The sequence below is a fragment of the Ahaetulla prasina genome, chromosome 2 (genome assembly GCF_028640845.1).
Source record: "Ahaetulla prasina isolate Xishuangbanna chromosome 2, ASM2864084v1, whole genome shotgun sequence".
Taxonomy (NCBI): Eukaryota; Metazoa; Chordata; class Lepidosauria; order Squamata; family Colubridae; genus Ahaetulla; species Ahaetulla prasina.
Genome location: NC_080540.1, coordinates 286845313 through 286867306, shown reverse-complemented (window position 1 = coordinate 286867306; position 21994 = coordinate 286845313). Strand labels below are relative to the sequence as shown.

General features: G+C 40.7%; 1 protein-coding gene across 1 annotated transcript in view; it reads left to right on the top strand.

The window, feature by feature from the left end:
• Positions 1-21994, top strand: part of DCC (DCC netrin 1 receptor) — a 926782-nt gene that overhangs the window by 796399 nt on the left and 108389 nt on the right. The window contains exon 22 of the mRNA XM_058168106.1: positions 10549-10614. Within this exon, the coding sequence (XP_058024089.1) occupies positions 10549-10614 (66 nt within the window). The remainder of the gene's footprint in view (positions 1-10548; positions 10615-21994) is intronic.

Here is a 21994-nt window from a genome sequence, read left to right as displayed (position 1 = left end):
AACATTTAAAGAGATGTAGATAGCTTAGCTTTCGGAAGGGAAAGTGTACATTGTAAAATAACAGAGCATTTTGCAAGAAGTGTGTGTGTGGTGCTTTTTCTGAATTTGATACAATTTCGACTGAGAAAATGAAATACTTCAGATAAAAGGTGATTGATTTTTAAAAACAGTTTAAAAAGCATGTTGTAACTTGCCTCAAAGATATTATTCTATTGCAGTGTTTTTCAAACTTGGCAACTTTAAGAGGTGTGGATCTTCACTCCCAGTTGACCAGATAGTTCTGAGAGTTGAAGCGCATACATGCTAAAGTTATCGGTTTTGAAAAAACACTATCCCAGTCAATGGTTGTGTGCTTTGGTGGTGGTGTTTGTGAAACAGGGCAACGTCTTCCTCCCCCATGCTCTGTAGACAGATCCATGATCCATTGGCTAGACCCTTTGGGCTAGATTAATATCATAAAGTCAACTAGTGCCTTTAGATTCCCACAAGTGTTGAGACTGTAGAACAGGGGTCAGCAACCTGTGACTCTGGAGCCACATGTGGCTCTTTCACCCCTCTGCTGCGGCCCCCTGTCACTCAAAATATGTGTTACGAATGTGCAACAAACGCTGGCACATGATTTATTGAGTTTTTTAACCCCCGGTAGGCCAACCATGGATAAATCCAAGAAAAGTAAAGTTTCAGAAAAAAACAGAAAGTTTAATTCAACTACATATGCTAGTTTTGTGGCTGCTCGGTTTTCAGGCACAGGGAGGATTTTGTGGCTCCCAATATTTTCTTTTCTATGGGAAATGGGTCCAAATGGCTCTTTGAGTGTTTAAGGTTGCAAACCTCTGCTGTAGAAAGAGTGCAGATAAGAGCAACAAAGATGATTAGGGGACTGGAGGCTAAAACATAAAAAGAACAATTGCTGGAATTGGGAATGTCTAGTCTTGTGAAAAGAAGGACTAGGGATGACATGATAGCACGTTCCAACATCTCAGGGGTTGCCACAAAGAAGAGGGCAAAGAAAATATAGAAGAACTCTATAGCACTGTTTCTGTGCTATGGTGTTTCTGTGTGAGTGTAACAGTGTGTTGATTGTATCTGAGCCTTTTTATGTATGGAAACACTGTATATTCTTTTCATAGCTTGTATTGTTTGAATGATCAAATGCTTTTTGATAAAGTTTGCATTTTGTTGGAAGCTGTTATATAGACAGTCTAAATATGAATATTCTGAGTCAGAATATGATCTGAATATGGTAGTAGCCTAGTCAGGGCTAGTAGAATAGCCTAGTAGAATAGTCAGGGCTACTACCAGTAGCCTAGAGGTGAAGACCCTTGCCTCCCACTCATAAAGATTAGGCAGCAACAGATGTTTCTCTATCAGGATGCAAAAAGAAAATATCTGCTGCGAACTCTGCCTAGGTGTCAGGAAGGGGATCTGGCCAGTAAATTCTCAGCTCCACTCAGTCACCTCAACCCCACCCTAAAGCAAAGGATTACAGGGCCATAAAAAAATGATAGTAGGCCTGATTCAGATATTAGTCTATAAAAAGTAATACAAATGTCCTTTTCTTCTGTCTCAATGCCATCCTTGCAAGGTAGTTCAGACAAGAAGCAAGCCTATGGGGGTACTTAGCTTTACCTTTATTGTATGGTTACATTAAAAGAGACATAGCCTCAGCCTCATTTCTTCTGCAGCCTCAACTGCCACCTGTCTGACTGTTGTTTAGTCTGTGGCTCTTCCGTTCCCCAAGGTCCTCCCCACTTACCATTACATCCGGTCACAATATCTTTTCCATTTCCATCTTCTATGATAGAAAGCTAAGGAATTAACCACTTACAGGACAATTTTCTGGAAATGTTTCCTGTCTTTTGGCTACTTTTTTTTTGTAAAGAAACAAAAGTGTATGTCGTTTCATTTTGATGGATATGTAGGGAAAATACCCAAAGCCCAAACAATTGTGTCCCTTCTAAGCTGATGTCAGGGTTCCAAGGAACACCCCCAACAAAAGAAAACTCTGAGGCTTGAGTTTCCTCAAAGTTCCATTTTATTAGAGATGTCATATTGGCACATCTGGGAAAACCTGAATCTGAAACTTTCCAGGTTTTCCACACCCAAAGGAAAGTTCAAGTCCCTGCCCAGCACCCATATGTCCATCACATGGCCCAATCAAAGCACCATCGCAACTGGAGATGCCTCCCAGTTTCATCCATCCAGGGGCAGGGCAAAATGTCCTTGACTTTCTGAGAAATAAATGTTACTATGACTATATATCACCCATGCTCCATACAATCCCCTCTCCCAGTTTCCCACAGTAGGAAATGTGTCAGGCCTGAAGATCCAGTGAAAAAGGTGGCTTCCAGCAGTGGTGAAATCCAATTTTTTTTACTACCAGTTCTGTAGGTGTGGCTTAGTGGGCGTGGTGTGGCTTGGTGAGCATGGCAGGGGAAGGATACTGCAAAATCTCCATTCCCACCCCACTCCAGGGGAAAGATACTGCAAAATCCCCATTCCCTCCCCACTCCAGGGGAAGGATACTGCAAAATCTCCATTCCCATCCCACTCTGAGGCCAGCCAGAGGTGGTATTTGCCACTTCTCCAAACTATGCAAAATCTCTGCTACCGGTTCTCCAGAACCTGCTGGATTTCACCCCTGGCTTCCAGGCCTGGATGATCCTAATAGCTCCCCCCCACCCCGGTTTCATGTCATTTAAGCAGAACTTTGGACAAAACTCCCAGTCCATTTTGCAAAATCTTATTTGAAAAATAAACATGGAGACAAAATCAGAGAGGGAGAATTTTTTTGGGGGGGTGGGAGGGAAACTCTGCAGAAACAAGAATATCTTCAAAAGGATTGGTGTCAGTATCAAAATGAAATTGATAGCTGGGTGTTTCTTTTTTTTAAAAAAAATATCTTAGAAGGACTGCCCCCCCTCCATACACACAAAGTTTTATAATCCCCATCACAAGAACCTCACTTGACACACTATTGATGATGATTCCAGGGCACAGGTGCCTATCTGGCAAATTCGGGCTGCGTAAAATCCACCAGCACTTTGAATGCAGCTGCCAAGCCTCCTCTCAAAGTTTCATCAAACAGTTATTAGGAGCATCCCTCCATCGTAACCTCTAAACAAAGGACTTCGTTCCAATTGCTCAATTATTTCTGAACAAGAATTGGCATTGGTGCGTCTGACATGGCACTTGTTGACGGCATTGAATCTCATTAATAAAGTCTCTGTTGATTTATTTATTTATTTATTTTGTCACAGCAATATATGTAACTATCATACAGAAAGGTTTTATAGTATATAAAGGTATAGAAGAAAAGAAAAACAATAGGACAGGAACGGTAGGCACGTTTGTGCGCTTATGCACGCCCCTTATGGTCCTCTTAGGAATGGGGTGAGGTCAATAGTAGAAAGTTTTTGGTTAAAGCTTTTAGGATTATGAGAAGAGACCACAGAGTCAGGTAAAGTATTCCAAGCACTGATGATTCTGTTACAGAAGTCATATTTTCTGCAATCTAGATTAAAGCGGTTGACATTAAGTTTAAATCTATTGGTTGCTCTTGTATTATTGCAATTAAAGCTGAAGTAGTCTTTGACAGGAAGGACATTACAATAGATGATTCTATGAGTTAAACTTAGGTCTTGTCGAAGGCACGATTGTCTGAGCGAACAGAGGAACAGAAGCTGAACATTTTTTCCCGCCCTCCCTCTAGTTATTATTATTATTTTAGTTCCATTTGCTCTTGTAACAAAACAGGACAATTCATCCTTTGTCTTCCTTGGACTATAGCAAACACATTGCCGCTTGGTTACACGAAGCACAGAACTGTCGCTGCTCCACATTGCTTGGCTGCAAACCAGAAAATGTCTATTCTGTCTTGTCACAATGCTTCCACTCAGCTGGTGGTGGCATCTTCTGCAAATTACTTCTATTTTCTAATTCCGGCATTCGCCCAGATGCTTTTGCTCTATGCTGGAGGCCTCTTTGCCACCGGGAAAAAACAAACAAAATAAAAGCAGACCAGAACAAACAAAGCAAAACTTTCGTTCCTGATGTTTTCTTCCTCTGTATGTACGTGTGTGTGTCTGTGTGTAGAGGAAGACTGTCAAACGGAAGACAGCGTAGGACAATGCAGAGGGATTCAGATGGATTTCAAAGCTGTTTTTAAAGAAAGCAGCACATTTTCTTCTGATTTGGGGATATCTACAGTAAGCACAGAGATGGAAGAGAGGAAGTAAGAAAGGATTTTTTTTTCCCCAAAAAAGGCTTATTTGTCTCCTCATCCAAAAAGTTGCCACCACCCTCGGCCCACTCCTGATTTTTATACAAATGGATGAAAAGGTAATATGTTCAGAGCTTAGGAATTTGAAAGAGTCCCTGCAGTTGGAATACACAGCAGGCTCTGGAGATAATAGAATATAATTGGACATCATTCTTATTGTTTTGGTTTGGTTTTAAAAAACAGAACCTGAAAAAGCCAGAAGATTCGGGAGTTTAGCAGCTATTAGCATTATGTAGTCTTTGGTGGGAAAAGAGTAAACATTTATCATGATTAGTATTTTTAGAATTAATCATCATAATACCTGTCCCTTTTCATTAACATGGCCAGAAGTACAAGTACAATTCATTATTACAGTCTTAGACCAGAACAAACAAAAGCACTCAGTTTATATACACTTAAGAATTCTAGTATGAAATAATAAATAACAACTAAAATCTATAATAAAATCCAGTGTCAATTATACATGGTCTGACTATATGATAGCTTTCAATCCAGTGGTGGGTTTCAAAAATTTTCACTACCAGTTCTGTGGGCGTGGCTTCGTGGGCGTGGCAGGGGAAGGATACTGTAAAATCTCCATTCCCTCCCCACTCCAGAGGAAAGTTAGTGCAAAATCCCCATTTCCTCCCGATCAGCTGGGACTCGGGAGGCAGAGAATAGATGGGGGCGGGGCCAGTCAGAATTTTTACTACCGGTTCTCCGAACTACTCAAAATTTCTGCTACCGGTTCTCCAGAACCGGTCAGAACCTGCTGAAACCCACCTCTGCTGCAATCCCTAAACTGTGTGGGCTCAATGCTAAAAGGGAAATGACTAAGCAGTACAAAGGGTTAGCCACAATTGTTATATACATCGCTATGGTGGAAAAGATACGTATTTGCAATGAAACCCCAGTGCTGCTGCGCAGAATCTGGCTACCTGTGCTGTAGTTACGGACTGCTCATCCTTAAGCAGCCACTGAAGATAGGTAGTGTTGGAACAGCCAGGATTGGCAGAATATGTTTTTTCCTAATCTCCATATAAAAGGAACCTCTAAGGCAGGGGTCTCCAACCTTGGCAACTTTAAGCCTGGCGGACTTCAACTCCCAGAATTCCCCAGCCAGTTTTGCTGGGGAATTCTGGGAGTTGAAGTCCACCAGACTTAAAGTTGCAAAGGTTGGAGACCCCGGCTCTAAGGAACATGTGACCCACAGTCTCCACCTCTCCTGAGTCACAGGGACAGGGTCTTTCCATGAATGGTATCCTTTTATACTTGCCATACAGAACGACCGATGGAAGTGCACGGCGCCATGCAAGTGCAAATGCTTTCTGGTGGTTTGCTGATTCCAACTGACTAAAATAGCTGGCAGGAGCAACAACACATCTAATGGCACCTGGAGCCAGAAACAGCGGAACTTTCGCTAAGTCTGCCTGCCGCTCGCTTGTGTCTAGTTGTTCTGGTGTGCAGTGCTCTGTAGCATCTTTTTGAGGGTAGGAGTTGAAACAGTTTATGTCCAGGATGTGAGGGGTCTGTAAATATTTTCACAGCTCTCTTTTTGACTCGTGCAGTATACAGGTCCTCAATGGACCTGTATATATCAGATTGGTAGCCATTGTTTTTTCTGCAGTTCTAATGATCCTCTGAAGTCTGTGTCTGTCTTGTTGGGTTGCAGAACCAAACCAGACAGTGATAGAGGTGCAGATGACAGACTCAATAATTCCTCTGTAGAAGTCCTGTAGAACTAGTCCTCTAAGAAAAATCAGATCATGGATTGACAGTAACAGTCAAGTTGCACTATACATTTATTTATATATAAATTGAATTATTGAATTTATTAATTATTCAGTTATTTCCAATCCATTTTTTAACCTAGTGAGATTGTTCTGGATTTTATTTCTCTCTACATTATGTTTGCAAAATCCCCACAATCTACTTGGAAATTTTCCCCTTTAAAGAAAAAGAGAAAAATGAGGTTTATCTGTCAAGTCTTCTGTTGACAAATTCATGCTGACTTGATAATTTCCTTTTTTTAAAAGTCCTTACAGTCAGGTCACTTCTTCTAATAATTATAGGTAGTCTAAAAAGAATGAAAAGAAAACACGTATTCAATCATTTTTTTCTCTGTGTGTTTTTTTTAAATAGAAGTTAAATGCAAGTTAAATGCAAGTTAAAACGAACCGTTTATTCCTTGCGATTTCTGATTTGGAAACTAAAGAGGCAATTTCATCCCTGCTGAATTGAAAGCAAAAAATTATGGTCAGTCAAAGTAATCTAGAAATGGGATTGTATTTGCCCGATGTCTCAGGGCAATAGATTGTTTGTACATAAAATAGTTTTGAAGCTTTGCAAGGGAATAGAGCAGGGGTAGTCAACCTTTTTATACCTACCGCCCACTTTCGTATCTCTGTTAGTAGTAAAATTTTCTAACCGCCCACCGGTTCCACAGTAATGCGCCATATATCGTCGTCTGCGCATGCCTCTTGTGCATCGTGGGTTGGGGTTGGGAGGGTGACTACCAGCTCTGCTTGTCTGTTACAGCTGGGTGATGTGGGGGGAGATGCGCAAACAATTCTGGGACGAGGCTCTTCTGTTTGCGGTCGCACTATAGCGCCATTTAGTTTGAGTTACGTAACGTGAACTAAACTTATGCACGGATGATACAAATAGTATATTTGCAGAAATTTAAATTGTCACGGGGAATTGTATGAAAACCTAGTGAAAATGTTTTTAAATAATTCTATGAATTTTTTTTTAAAAGTCAATTAAATTTTAAAAAAAGGAAAGTGCTTCAGTATCGGACAAAACTCCTACTGCCCACCATGAAGTTTGGAACGCCCACTAGTGGGCGGTAGGGACCAGGTTGACTACCACTGGAATAGAGGTACTAAGTGAAATATTATTTTAGTCTGCATGCACAAAACAAAAAGAAAATAAAGGGTGAGAGACACATTGGGCTCGTGACTATGAAAAATGGCCTGTTTGCTCTCCAGTCCTAATGATTATGACTCAATATTGTGCAACTTTACTGAGGATCAAATGCCAACGACTCTGCAATTAACTTGACTGAGAAGTTGATTATGCTGAAAGCTCCTCTGATGATAACGACTTTGCATTCCTAATTGTGCCTTTCATGCCAAAGCACTTCATACGTTGACAGGAAAAAAAGCATTTAAAGAAAAATAATTTCAGGTATACCGAAGCTGGAAGCACTTCATCTAATGAAAAATAAATAAATAAATCAACTCCTCAATTTAACTTCGTCTTTCTCAAGTGCATGACAGGTTCTCCAAGAAGTTATTAAGCAATTGCTGGATTTGCTTCATGAATTTTCAGGATAATGTGGGCATGGGACAGGATTGCCCCCTGGCCTTTTATTGTGAGACTTCCATAGTTTCGTATAATCATTTAGGATCCGGCATCTGTTGTGGAAAATGTATCATGGCTTCACTCTTTTATCTGGCTTTCTAGCCCCAATTATTGCAGCAAGCATGAATGAACCCCACTGTGCTAGAAATGGTAGGGAAGATAATGTGGAAGTTAAAGAAGTAATTTGGAAACCTTTTTGGTGTGTTTGTTTGATTCTTTTACTAAGGAAAAAAAAATGACTATTATGAAATACTTTGAATAAGCTGGCAAAAAGTGAAAGGAGGGGAGAAGATGACCCTGCAGTGAAAAGCCGACTGATAGCATAAAGCAGGCTGGTGCTTTTCCTAGAGGGTATGAAAAGGGTCATTTTAGGAGCATGATAAAGAATAAATGTTTATATTAGCTAGTTTTAACATCAGAAAGGGAGGGCAGAGAAATAACCCCCGTTGGAAATGCAGAGATTTGAAGCACCAGAAGAGTCTCCATAGTAAGTTCACCCACCCTCTTCTAAAGTAGCATTACTAGTGTAAAAGTTCTATAATGTTTTATATTACTGTATCTTTGTAATGCTTTGCATCATCCTGAAATCTTAATTTTGTAGGCTTCCTAGCTCTTTAGCACTTCTCTCTGGCCAGGAGCCCAGTGATCACTGTAGGTTTTTTTTTGTGTGTGTGTTTTTTTTGCATGCCAACAAACTATGTTTTGCTGCAATATCACCAAATGCTTTGGTTTCTTGGGATGGGATGGGATGGGATGGAATGGAGTGGAATGGAATGGAATAGACTAGACTAGACTAGACTAGACTAGACTAGACTAGACTAGACTAGACTAGACTAGACTAGACTAGAAATAGCCATAGCAATAGCAGTTAGACTTATACACCACTTTGCGATGCTTTACAGCCCTCTCTAAGCGGTTTACATAGTCATCCTATTGCCCCTAACAATATGGGTCCTCATGTTACTCACCTCAGAAGAATGGAAGGCTGAGTCAACCTTTGAGCCTGGTGAGATTTGAACTGCCAAACTGAAGGCAGCCGGCAGGCAGCAGAAGTGGCCTGCACTACTGCACTCTAACCAGTGTGCCACCATGGCATAGAATAGTTTTTTATTGGCCAAGTTTGATTGGGCACCCAAGGAATTTGTGTGCGATGCACAAGTTCTCAGTGTACATACAAACACCAAAGTAATATCATCATAAATTACCAGTAGGAGAAGTAGTAGGAAAGGTGAGAGAAGGATAATAGTAATCCAGCCCTACTACTCAAGAGATAAGCAAAGGCATTTTTATGCTGGAAGTAAAGCATAAGATGACAAGACTAAAAGTTGGCTCTTTTTCAGTACCATCTAAGTGATGAAATAACCCATCAAAAGTGTGGATATCTTTAATCACACTCATTATATATATATATTTGCTAAACCATTGAAATTAACAAGCCTGTTTGGGTGCACTGCCGTGTCTGATGTTATTATGGTTATTCAGAAATAGATGAGAAAGACTGTTTAGCATGATGGCGAAAGCTTTTCAAATTCTGCAATTATAAGAAATCAAGTCATTTTGTATCATTTTATCACACTTGAAATATTCATTCATTTATGTCTCCATCCATCTATCAACAAGGCAGGGGTGAAATGCAGTAGCGATGGCAGCGGGTGATTCAGAGAACCGGTAGCAAAAGTTCCTGCTCCCCCCTCCCGCCCATGCCCACCCAACCTCCTGGTCGCCCACTTCCCCACTTGCCTTTTAAAAAAATGCTTTCAAAAGGTTAAAAAAAGAGGCTCTGATGATCACGTGGCTTAGCTGTGATCGTCAGAGCCTTTTTTTACTTTTAAAAGCATTTTTTACAACCTCTTCAGCTGAAGAGGTTGTAAAAAAATGCTTTAAAAGGTTAAAAAAAGGCCTTGATAATCCCAGCTGAGCCGCATGATCGTCAGAGCCTTTTTTTTACTTTTAAAAGCATTTTTTTCAACTTATTCGGCTGAAGAGGTTGTAAAAAAATGCTTTTAAAAGGCTCTGACAATCCCAGCTAAGCCGCCTGATCCTCAGAGCCTCTTTTTTTTTTACTTTTAAAGCATTTTTTTACAACCTATTCGGCTGAATAGGTTGTAAAAAAATGCTTTTAAAAGTAAAAAAAAGAGATCATGCGCCATAGCTGATCACTCCCCCCCATGCGCTGTTCTACTGTCCTCCTTTTGGCGTGTACTGCACACACGTGATGCGTGGTGATGCATGATGCACAGTGCCATGCTCAGCCAGTGAACTGGTAGTAAACCAATTCAGATTTCACCACTGCTACAAGGGCTAATATATTGCTCCAATCAAGAAGAACTCTTGAATATCTTGTATCTCCCCTTTGCTAAGAAGGTTTTAAGAAAACAACAGTGCCACCAAATATCCATTAGCAATTACAGCTGAAAGGAACTTTTCAGTCATCAATGCTGGTTGTAATTCAAGCGCAGGAGACTTTTAAAGTTCTACACAACCCACTTCCATGTGTGCCAAAAGCTAAGCATCTACATGCTATGGGAAAGAGGCTGGCCCTTGATAGAATAATACAGTTACCTGGATAGAAAAGAAATGTTATGAGAGAACTTGATCCACTGCAAAAAGAGGTTGGTGTTGGTCATGGGAAGTATGCCCAGCTCTTCTATCAGATCTGTCGTCTTTTGAGAGCAAAATTTCTGATTGGAACCACATTCTTCACCTATTTTGTCACTTTCAACTAGCAATCTTGGATAGTAAAGGAAGGCTGGAGTCAAAGCCCTCCGAGATTTTACTTTAGAAAGTCTGCTTTCACGTCGACCTACAAATATTGCCTTCTCTAACAATATTGACTGGCTTAAACATCCCACTGACACCCTTTCAAGCTCTGGACTCAGCTGGCTATTCAGTTCTGATGTTTGTTTGTTTTTTCCCCTCAGGTCGTCATGGAGATGGAGCCTATTGGCCCGTTGACACTAATTTGATTGACAGGAGCAGCCTCAATGGTAAATATGACTAAAGCCAAATTCTTCCCTTTTCGATTGCCATTGGTTAATTCTGTCTGATCTGTCTGAGCTCTCTATTTTTCTACCTTTTCTTCTCTCCCATTTCATCTCACTGCCCCTTAGATGAGGCCAAAGTTTCAACTTTGGGAAGACCTCAAGTAAACTGACACAGGAGTTCTTGTTAAATGTTAAGAGTATGGGTTGACGCACTTCATGGCTGAAATGGGCATGAAGACGATTTTAACAGGTTCAGAGCTTAACTGCGGGATGGGCAATGGCTCAGTGGTAAAAGACACTGAGCTTGTCTGCTGGAAAGCTGACAGCCTGAGTTCAAGACCCGAGTACCACATACCCTAGCAGTTATGCAAATGTTAGTAGATTAATACACACACTTTGGTGGGAGTCTTTGGAACAGAGGTCTCCAACCTTGGCCAATTTAAGCCTGGAGGACTTCAACTCCCAGAATGCAAAGCTGGTTGGGACATTCTGGGAGTTGAAGTCCTCCAGGCTTAAAGTGGCCAAGGTTGAGACCCTGCTGGAACATAGTCATGCTGGCCACATTACCATGGAAAATGTCTTTGGACAATGCTAGCTCCTTGACCAAGAAATGCACCATGATCTAGAGCTGAGTCTCAACCTTGGTCCCTTTAAGACTTGTGGACTTCAACTCCCAGAATGCTTTGCTGGCTGAGGGACTCTGGGAGTTGAAGTCCACAAGTCTTAAAGGGACCAAGGTTGGAGACCCCTGATCTAGAGTGAGACATGCTGTAACAGGAAAACCTTTACCTTCAGAACTTAATTACAGCATATTCACTTTATTTATTGGGTGTTCTGTTTCCCTTCCCCCAATACTCCCAGCAAAGAGTCAGTCAGAGGCCTCTTTTCTGATTTATTTACATATATATAAATGTCCTGGCTACGTCTACCCACGGGCCTGCCAAGTTTCTGGAGATAACAAGGAAATTACAGATAAGGCCAGAATTACTCACGAATATATTCTTCCCTCCGTTGATACAGATTGCCCGCGCAAATTCATTACTTTGTCCAAGACAAAAAACCAGGAAGTCCCGCCTCCTATTTATAGTCTCTGCAGATGTCACTGCATGACAATTATGACTTGGCTTTGTCCCAACTCTTCCGCTGCTGCGCACGCCGGTCACATCTTCGGAATCTTGCATCACTCCAAAACTGTTCTTGGGGCGTTGCCAAATCAGAAGGAGGCTCCAGGGAATCAGGCTTTGCCGGCCCCTCCTCCCTTTGAGTGGGTGCCAGGGAGGGAAAGGGCTCACGAGAAGCAGGGCTGGCCAGGTCTTCTCCCTCACTTTCTGAATCATCCGAGTCCAGGAGTCCGGATCCAGGAACTTGGGTCACAACATTGGGGTTATTTATATTTTAAGATTTAAGTCTGCTTTCACGTCGACCTACAAATATTGCCTTCTCTAACAATATTGACTGGCTTAAACATCCCACTGACACCCTTTCAAGCTCTGGACTCAGCTGGCTATTCAGTTCTGATGTTTGTTTGTTTTTTCCCCTCAGGTCGTCATGGAGATGGAGCCTATTGGCCCGTTGACACTAATTTGATTGACAGGAGCAGCCTCAATGGTAAATATGACTAAAGCCAAATTCTTCCCTTTTCGATTGCCATTGGTTAATTCTGTCTGATCTGTCTGAGCTCTCTATTTTTCTACCTTTTCTTCTCTCCCATTTCATCTCACTGCCCCTTAGATGAGGCCAAAGTTTCAACTTTGGGAAGACCTCAAGTAAACTGACACAGGAGTTCTTGTTAAATGTTAAGAGTATGGGTTGACGCACTTCATGGCTGAAATGGGCATGAAGACGATTTTAACAGGTTCAGAGCTTAACTGCGGGATGGGCAATGGCTCAGTGGTAAAAGACACTGAGCTTGTCTGCTGGAAAGCTGACAGCCTGAGTTCAAGACCCGAGTACCACATACCCTAGCAGTTATGCAAATGTTAGTAGATTAATACACACACTTTGGTGGGAGTCTTTGGAACAGAGGTCTCCAACCTTGGCCAATTTAAGCCTGGAGGACTTCAACTCCCAGAATGCTTTGCTGGCTGAGGGACTCTGGGAGTTGAAGTCCTCCAGGCTTAAAGTGGCCAAGGTTGGAGACCCCTGCTTTGGAACATAGTCATGCTGGCCACATTACCATGGAAAATGTCTTTGGACAATGCTAGCTCCCTTGACCAAGAAATGCACCATGATCTAGAGCTGGAGTCTCCAACCTTGGTCCCTTTAAGACTTGTGGACTTCAACTCCCAGAGTTCCTCAGCCAGCTTTGCTGGCTGAGGGACTCTGGGAGTTGAAGTCCACAAGTCTTAAAGGGACCAAGGTTGGAGACCCCTGATCTAGAGTGAGACATGCTGTAACAGGAAAACCTTTACCTTCAGAGCTTAATTACAGCATATTCACTTTATTTATTGGGTGTTCTGTTTCCCTTCCCCCAATACTCCCAGCAAAGAGTCAGTCAGAGGCCTCTTTTCTGATTTATTTACATATATATAAATGTCCTGGCTACGTCTACCCACGGGCCTGCCAAGTTTCTGGAGATAACAAGGAAATTACAGATAAGGCCAGAATTACTCACGAATATATTCTTCCCTCCGTTGATACAGATTGCCCGCGCAAATTCATTACTTTGTCCAAGACAAAAAACCAGGAAGTCCCGCCTCCTATTTATAGTCTCTGCAGATGTCACTGCATGACAATTATGACTTGGCTTTGTCCCAACTCTTCCGCTGCTGCGCACGCCGGTCACATCTTCGGAATCTTGCATCACTCCAAAACTGTTCTTGGGGCGTTGCCAAATCAGAAGGAGGCTCCAGGGAATCAGGCTTTGCCGGCCCCTCCTCCTCCCTTTGAGTGGGTGCCAGGGAGGGAAAGGGCTCACGAGAAGCAGGGCTGGCCAGGTCTTCTCCCTCACTTTCTGAATCATCCGAGTCCAGGAGTCCGGATCCAGGAACTTGGGTCACAACATTGGGGTTATTTATATTTTAAGATTTAAATTTGTTTTAAAATTTGGGCCACATTATAATATGCTTTTTAATTTTCTCTTAATGTTTATATATTGAATTTTACTTGGCTGTACACCGCCCTGAGTCCTTCGGGAGAAGGGCGGTATAAAAATCGAAATAAATAAATAAATAAAGCCAACGGGCAAAGTCCTCCTTAGCAATACTCTTAAAAGGATTTTACCAACATAGTTTACAATATATTGCTTTTACTGATTTTTCTTTTCTTTCTTTTTCATTTTTTTCATTCCGTTTTTCTATTTTTTTTCTCTCTTTGCAAGGCAATCCACATTCAATTTTGGAACATTGACATATAGTCATGCTATCAATATCGAGATCATGTTTATGATTTTTAAGCATTGTAAGATATTTTGAGTTTCTTAAAAGTAACATAGTGAACTTAGTCCTATACATTGCTATACATATGTATTAATGAAGTAGAGCAGAGGTGTCAAACTCAAGGCCCGGGGAGCCGAATCAGGCCTGCGGGGTACTTAGATCTGGCCCACTGGAAAACAGTGAAGGACTGTCCCGCGGTGCCTCTGCCAGTGAAAATGGAGCTTGGGAAGGCCATGTGCAGCCCACCCGAGCTCCGTTTTTGCTGGCAGAGGGTTGCAGGAGGCTGTCACAGCCAAAAACAGAGCTTGGGAGCCCGTTTTTGCTGTCAGAATGCTCAGGCTACCACCGGTGCCCCCAACACAAGTGATGTCAAGCTGTCCACGGCCACCACACCCGTGTCCCCCCCCCGGGTCAAACACAACCCTGATGTGACCCTCAATGAAATCAAGCTTGACACCCCGGAAATAGAGGATTTTGAATTTTATGACAACTTTTCATTGCTTATTTACTGGTATCTTCCTGTTATCAACTGTGTCCCTTTTTTGCCTTGGTTTCCTTTTATACAGCTATTTACTCTGTTCCTTTAAATCAGTGGTAGTCAACCTGGTCCCTACCACCCACTAGTGGGCATTCCAGTTTTCGTGGTGGGCGGTAAGGGTTTTGTCCGATACTGAAGCACTTTCCTTTTTTTTAATTTAATTGACTTTTTAAAAAAATTTCATAGCATTATTTAAAAACATTTTCATTAGGTTTTCATACAATTCCCCGTGACAATTTAAATTTCTGAAAATATACTATTTGTATCGCCTGCGCATAAGTTTAGTTCATGTTACGTAAGTGAAACTAAATGGTGGTATAGTGCGACCGCAAACAAAAGAGCCTCGTCCCAGAATAGTTCGCGCATCTCCCCCCACACCACCCCCTCAAACCCAATGCACGATGCACGAGAGGCATGCGAAGATGACAATACATGGCGCATTACTGTGGAACCGGTGGGCGGTTAGAAAATTTTACTACTAACAGAGATACAAAAGTGGGCGGTAGGTATAAAAAGGTTGACTACCCCTGCTTTAAATGTTTCAATAAACAAATTATAACAGAATATAACACACCCAAAAAGCAAGTGTACTGAATTGCGACAGTCTATATGGCTGAACCATTTGTTTTTGTGGTTGATAAATGTTAGCAGTTGTGGTCCCATCACATCAGGGCAGTGATGAAATCTGAACCGGTTTACTACCGGTTTGCTGGCTGTGCATGCATGCTGCACGGGCGCATGTGCAGTGCGCACCACACACCAAATGCAAGGTACGCGCACAGTGCGTGCCAAAAGGAGGTGCGGGGAAGTGATCAGCTATGGAGGGTTCTTTTTTTTTTAATTTTAAAAACATTTTTGTACAACCTATTCGGCTGAATAGGTTGTAAAAAAATGCTTTTAAAAGTAAAAATTAGGCTCTGACGATCACGTGGCTCAGCTGTAATCGTCAGAGCCTTTTTTTTAACCTTTTACATTTTTTAAAAGGCAAGCGGGGGAAGTGGGCAACCGGGTGATTGGGTGGGCATGGCGGGGGGGGGGGGCAGGGATTTTTACTACCGGTTTTCTAAACCACCCGCCACCATCGCTACCAGACCGCCCGATCCAGTCTGAACCGGGAGCATTTCACCCCTGAATCAGGGTGGAAAAAATTTGGGTAACCATGTCCCGCTACATTATTTTCTGGCAAAGCAGAACACAGATCTACAGATCTGACTTTTGATTGCCACCACAATGGTAACTTCCTAATAAGGCTGTATATTTATGATTATAGTATTTCGTAGACTAACTAAACCTCTGAACCTTCACTTTATTTCACTTATGGTCATTCAAAATTCCAGCCATCTTAGACAAATCAATATACCCTAGTTCCTTACATACATTCATGTGGACTTCCTTGGTGATTTTCAAAGCTGTTGCTCACTTAACGTTTTGCATAGGTAACATAGCTGTCAGGAATGTTGATTCATACAACGATTTACTGCTGATTGCAAGGTAAAAGAAACAAGTAAAGTTGCTGATTTGGAATATTGTTTTGAATGTTCTTAATTGAAGATGATTTTGGCTTGACACCCGTGGCATACAAATTATTTGAACTGGCATGGAACATTTCCCTAAAAAATAAATTATTCAATAGATGTCTAGTAATTGTTTTGGATATTTGTGACTAGGATGCTGTTCAGTGCAATATGGAGACATTTCATGGAGCCCATTTTTGATAAGGATGTCCATCCAAAGTTATCTTAATGAAGGACTTTCAAACCAGATTTTCAAATCAAAAAAGTTTTGGCTACTCAATAGCCAGTTATTGGCCTAATCAAAGTTTCTGTAAACTACACAGAGCTTTGCAAAGTCAAGAGTTTCATATGGCTACTGATAATCAGGAAAGCTCAAAAGGATGCAAATGCTGAGCCATCTCTCCACATGTTATGGTCTAGTGGCCAATATGATCTTCTGAATTCCAAATTAGTATAAGGTGTCCTTGCATAAATTATCCTTAGTTTAATGAGGCTTTCACGGAATAAAATTCCTGGAGAATGCTGTGTAACATAGCAACTATGTTACGGGCCTCTCGTGGCTCAGACTGCTAAGACAGTCTGTTATTAACACAGCTGCTTCCAATTACTGCAGGTTTAAGTCCCACCAGGCCCAAGGTTGACTCAGCCTTCCATCCTTTATAAGGTAGGTAAAATGAGGACCCAGATTGTTGGGGGCAATAAGTTGACTTTTACAAAATAGGATGAAGACTATTGCTAACATAGCGTAAGCTGCCCTGAGTCTTCGGAGAAGGGCGGGATATAAATGCAAATAAAAAAAAACACCCTAAAAATTATAAAATGACAAAATTTCAGATACTGTATTTTTCAGAGTATAAGACACTCCGGACTATATCTACCCTTTTTGGGGAAGAAAACAAGAAAAAAAAATCTGCCTCTACCTCCCAACAATTTGTCTCCTTGCAGTAAACAGCAGAAGCCTGTGCAGCAATAGGCAATGGCAATCCCTACAGCCTGAAACAGCTGAGGGTCAGGTGGCTGATCTTACCGACAATCAGCTGCTTGTGCTAATCAGGCTGTGTAGAAGCTGAAACGGGCTGTTTGCTGCAAGGACGCAAATTGCTGGGAGGCAGAGGCAAAAGGGTGGGGGCCGGCAGGTGGGCGGGGCTACATTTGATATATAAGACGCATCCAAATTTTCACCCTGTTTTGGGGGGGCGGTATGTTTTATACTCCAAAAAACACAGTAATTTAGCAGAAGTAAAATGCATTTGAGGATGTAATATTTATATTTAATATTTTAAGGGTCCTAATGGAAATTTAGTTTTAATTAAGCCTGAACTAACATAGCAAACCGTGAAGGAAAATCTCCTATGGTTTTCAAAAAATTAATACAACATAATAATTACTAACTTTGTTTGAATAGGCTATCATTACACCATTCCCTGACTAATGGGAATTTAGAATTTTCAAACTGTTGAATACATTGGGAAAAATAAGTAGCTGAAAGTTGCATAAAGCCACTCATAAAAATACAACATTAGTACCAAGCCAATAGCTGATTACATCAGTTGGGTTCGTTTTTTAACACATGAAATGAGAAAGGGATGCTTAATGTTGTCATTATGTCCCTTTGTATATTAGGGGCATGAGTCAGAAATGGTACCATGAAATCTGGATGCTGACAGTCAGGATATTATTTGATAGCTAACAATTTTCTGTAGCAAAGGCAGAATAAATGAAGCTTCTTGAGTGTTGTTATAATTTTCTCTTGTTAGTGATAGAAAGGCCTTCTAGGTTTGTTTCTCAGGATTCCCACTGTCCCTAAATGTACAAATGTTTGAAATCAAATAAGGGAAGGAAAAAAAACAACAGCTATTTACAAAGAATGATGGAGAGGCTCATGAAAATATTCTATGTTAAAAAAAAACTTGCACTCTATGGAGATTCTCAATCATCCAGGTCATCGATGTTCCAAAGGTGCTTTTCCAAAAGGCAACTGGATTTTTCTGGATTTTTCCTTGAAAATGTTTCGCTTCTCAACTGAAGAAGCTTCTTCAGTTCTAACTGAATGGCAAGGAATGGTTTCCTCATGATTTAGTTAGAACTGAAGAAGCTTCTACAGTTGAGAAGTGAAACATTTTCAAGGAAAAAGCCAGGAAAATCCAGTTGCCTTTTGGAAAAGCACCTTTGGGATATTACATGTAAAATATGATAGACTATGGGAAGCCCTGATTCTATGTTTAAAAGAGAGAGAGAGGTTGTATCTCTTAAAAGCGAGATACAACCTAAGGTCTTGAGGCTATAACTTGATGTTCCAAGACCACATATGACCCTGGAAACCTTGCGTACTATTTGAAGGACCATTCACATAGAATAAATGGTAGGTTCCTCTCTCATAATTGGAGAAAAAAATGTATATTTTGTTGTGTATATGAGATGGTGATGGAATGGTTTAAATCCAGGATGTCATATTAAATCTGAAGACTTGGTCATAGGGTTATATCTTGATTGAACAGCCAAGAAGTAGATGCAGACAGAGATAAAGATCCAAGAGAGGAATATGGGAGGCAAGTCAAAAAAAGCATAGCAATTAAAGTGTTGAAGCGGGCAAGAGATGATGGATAGATGATTTCTCCTTTCTGTTGTTGTTCTGATTTGCTTTTCTTTCTCTCACACTTTCCTTTCTTTTTTTAGGTAGGTGACGTGACTGGAAGTTAGGTAGGATAGAAAGAAGATTTTTTTTTAATAAAGGGCGACAAGTTAGAATAAGAGATAGAAATAGGCGAAGGGGGAATATTAGTGTATATACTTTTATATAATAAAATAAAAGCAATAACGAGAAAACAAGGAATAATGGGATAATGATAGACTGCAACTTAATATAAATGTGTATTATTAATAGAAATAAGTTGATTGAATGTAATAATTATGATTAATTTTACTAGTTTTATTTGTATTAGAATGCATGACACTCAGGCGCCACACTGTTCACGCACTGATATATTTGTAAAAAAAAAGAAAAAAAAGAAAACTTGCAAAAAGAAAAAAAGACTTGGCAATAGGTATTACTAGAGTAGCATTAACGTGAATTGGATGGCTTCATAGAGGTCCAGTCTACTAAAGATTACATGTGGTCTCTGAGCTCAGATGTAGCACATCTCCAAATGTCAGCTACAGGAGAACAAAGGAGAAAAATAGAATAGAATATAATTTTTTTTATTGGCCAAGTGTGATTGGACACACAAGGAATTTGTCTTGGTGCATATGCTCTCAGTGTACATAAAAGAAGAGATAAGTTTATCAAGAATCGTAAGGTACAACACAATGATAGTCATAGGGTACAAATAAGAAATCAGGAAACAATCAATATCAATATAAATCATAAGGATACAACCAACAAAGTTACAGTCATACAGTCATAAGTGGAGGAGATGGGTGATGGGAACAATGAGATTAATGGTAGTGCAGATTTAGTAAATAGTTTTACAGTGTTGAGGGAATTATTTGTTTAGCAGAGTGATGATGTTCGGGAAAAAACTGTTCTTGTGTCTAGTTGTTCTGATGTGCAGTGCTCTATAGCGTCGTTTTGAGGGTAGGAGTTGAAACAGTTTATGTCCAGGATGTGAGGGGTCTGTAAATATTTTCATGGCCCTCTTTTTGATTCGCGCAGTATATAGGTCCTCAATGGAAGGCAGGTTGGTAGCCATTGTTTTTCTGCAGTTCTAATTATCCTCTGAAGTCTGTGTTTGTCTTGTTGGGTTGCAGAACCAAACCAGACAGTTATGGACATGCAGATGACAGACTCAATCATTCCTCTGTAGAACTGGATCAGCAGCTCCTTGTTTGAGCTTTCTGAGTTGGTGGAGAAAGAACATTCTTTGTTGTGCTTTTTTGATGACGTTTTTGATGTTAGCTGTCCATTTTAGATCTTGCGATATGGTAGAACCTAGAAATTTGAAGGTTTCTACTGTTGATACTGTGTTGTCTAGTATTGTGAGAGGTGGACGTATGGAGGCCTTGGTTCAAAATATTGGGCTTCGGTGGGCCTTTATTTATTTATTTAATTTATTTATTATTTAGATTTTTATACCGCCCTTCTCCCAAAGGACTCAGGGCGGTATACAGCCAGAATAAAACAGTACAATATACAAATTAAGACAAAAGTTAAAATAACATATTCAATAAATGGCCGAAAATTTAAAACCGTCAAATTTGACCCATAAAATTCATAAAATACCCCAATTAAAATTATTAAAATTCAAAAATTTTAAAAATTAAGCCAGTCCCGCTTGGATAAACAAGTGCATTTTCAATTCACGGCGAAAGGTCCGAAGGTCAGGTAATTGACGCAAACCAGGGGGAAGTTCGTTCCAGAGGGTAGGTGCTCCAACAGAGAAGGCCCTTCCCCTGGGGGCCGCCAGCCGACATTGCTTGGCGGACGGCACCCTGAGAAGACCCTCTCTGTGTGAGCGTACGGGTCGGTGGGAGGCATAAGGTAACAGCAGGCGGTCCCGTAAGTACCCGGGCCCTAAGCCATGGAGCGCTTTAAAGGTGGTAACCAACACCAGCAGGGTTATTTTGTTATTGTTATGTATTAGCTACATCTGGATTTACACATCTGCAATGTGTTCAATTGGATCCTATCTTCAAAGAATGCTTTAGAACAGAGGTCTCCAACCTTGGTCGCAGAGAATTCTTGGAGTTGAAGTCCACAAGTCTTAAAGCGACCAAGGTTGGAGACCCCTGCTTTAGAAGCTGCTATTGATCTCACATGCAAGTTTTCATACAAAAATTGGCTGAAGTGGGACTCTGTCCCCAAAAGGAGACTATTAAAAGAATACCTCTTCTAATCCTCTTATCCCTGCTAAATTGCCTTTGCAAAAAAACAATATAAGAAAGTACGGAAGCCATTAATAGAGACCGTACAATTTAGTGTGCTGTCTCTTTCAGTGATTTCATTGACACAAACAGAGAGTGAGAGATCATCAGACCAGGCTTGATATATATCAATTATTGCTGAAAGGATAGCAATCATAATTTGGAATCAAGTATGCTACACACAATACATTAATTTAACATATTTTGTGCCAGATTGTGAGCAGAGCATTAAAGCAGGCAATCAAATGAGTCGGCAGATAGGAGGCCCATTATGCCATAAACACCAGTGGGCAGGAAAATAAAAGTCCATCGCTCCTCTTATTCCATCTTCAAGGACATAATGGTAATAATGATGTCTGATGAGCTTCACCAACTCCTAACCTAATGGATTTCAGTGCAGTAGGAAATGACTGGTGCCACATTCAGCCCGGCTTTGATATTTTTCCAGCTTTCTGTGTTACTTTCCCTTAAACTTGTAAAGCTCCCTCTGTTTTCTAAAGCATTAGCGAAAGATAAGGCAGTTCCTTTCTGCAGCCTCAGATTTTAAAAGACCTGGCTTTTTAAAAAGTTGTGGGGGGGAAAACAACTTAGATAAAAAAGAATAGAATAGAAAAATAGAATAACAGAATTGAAAGGGACCTTGGAGGTCTTCTAGTCCACACTCCCCTACTCATACCACATTCCAGACAACAATACAATTGAACGTGTCCAGAAATATTTTACAAGAAGAGTTCTCCACTCCTCTGAATACAACAAAATACCTTATGCCACCAGACTTGAAATCCTGGGTTTAGAAAACTTAGAACTCCGCTGCCTTCGACAGGACCTGTGTTTAACTCATAGAATCATCTATTGCAATGTCCTTCCTGTTAAAAGACCACTTCAGCTTGAATCACAACAATACAAGAGCACACAATAGATTTAAACTTAATGTTAACCGCTTCAATCTTGATTGCAGAAAATATGACTTTTGTAATAGAGTTATTAATGCTTGGAACACACTATCTGACTCTGTGGTCTCTTCTCAAAATCCCCAAAACCTTAACCAAAAACTGTCTACTATTGACCTTACCCCATTCCTAAGAGGTCTGTAA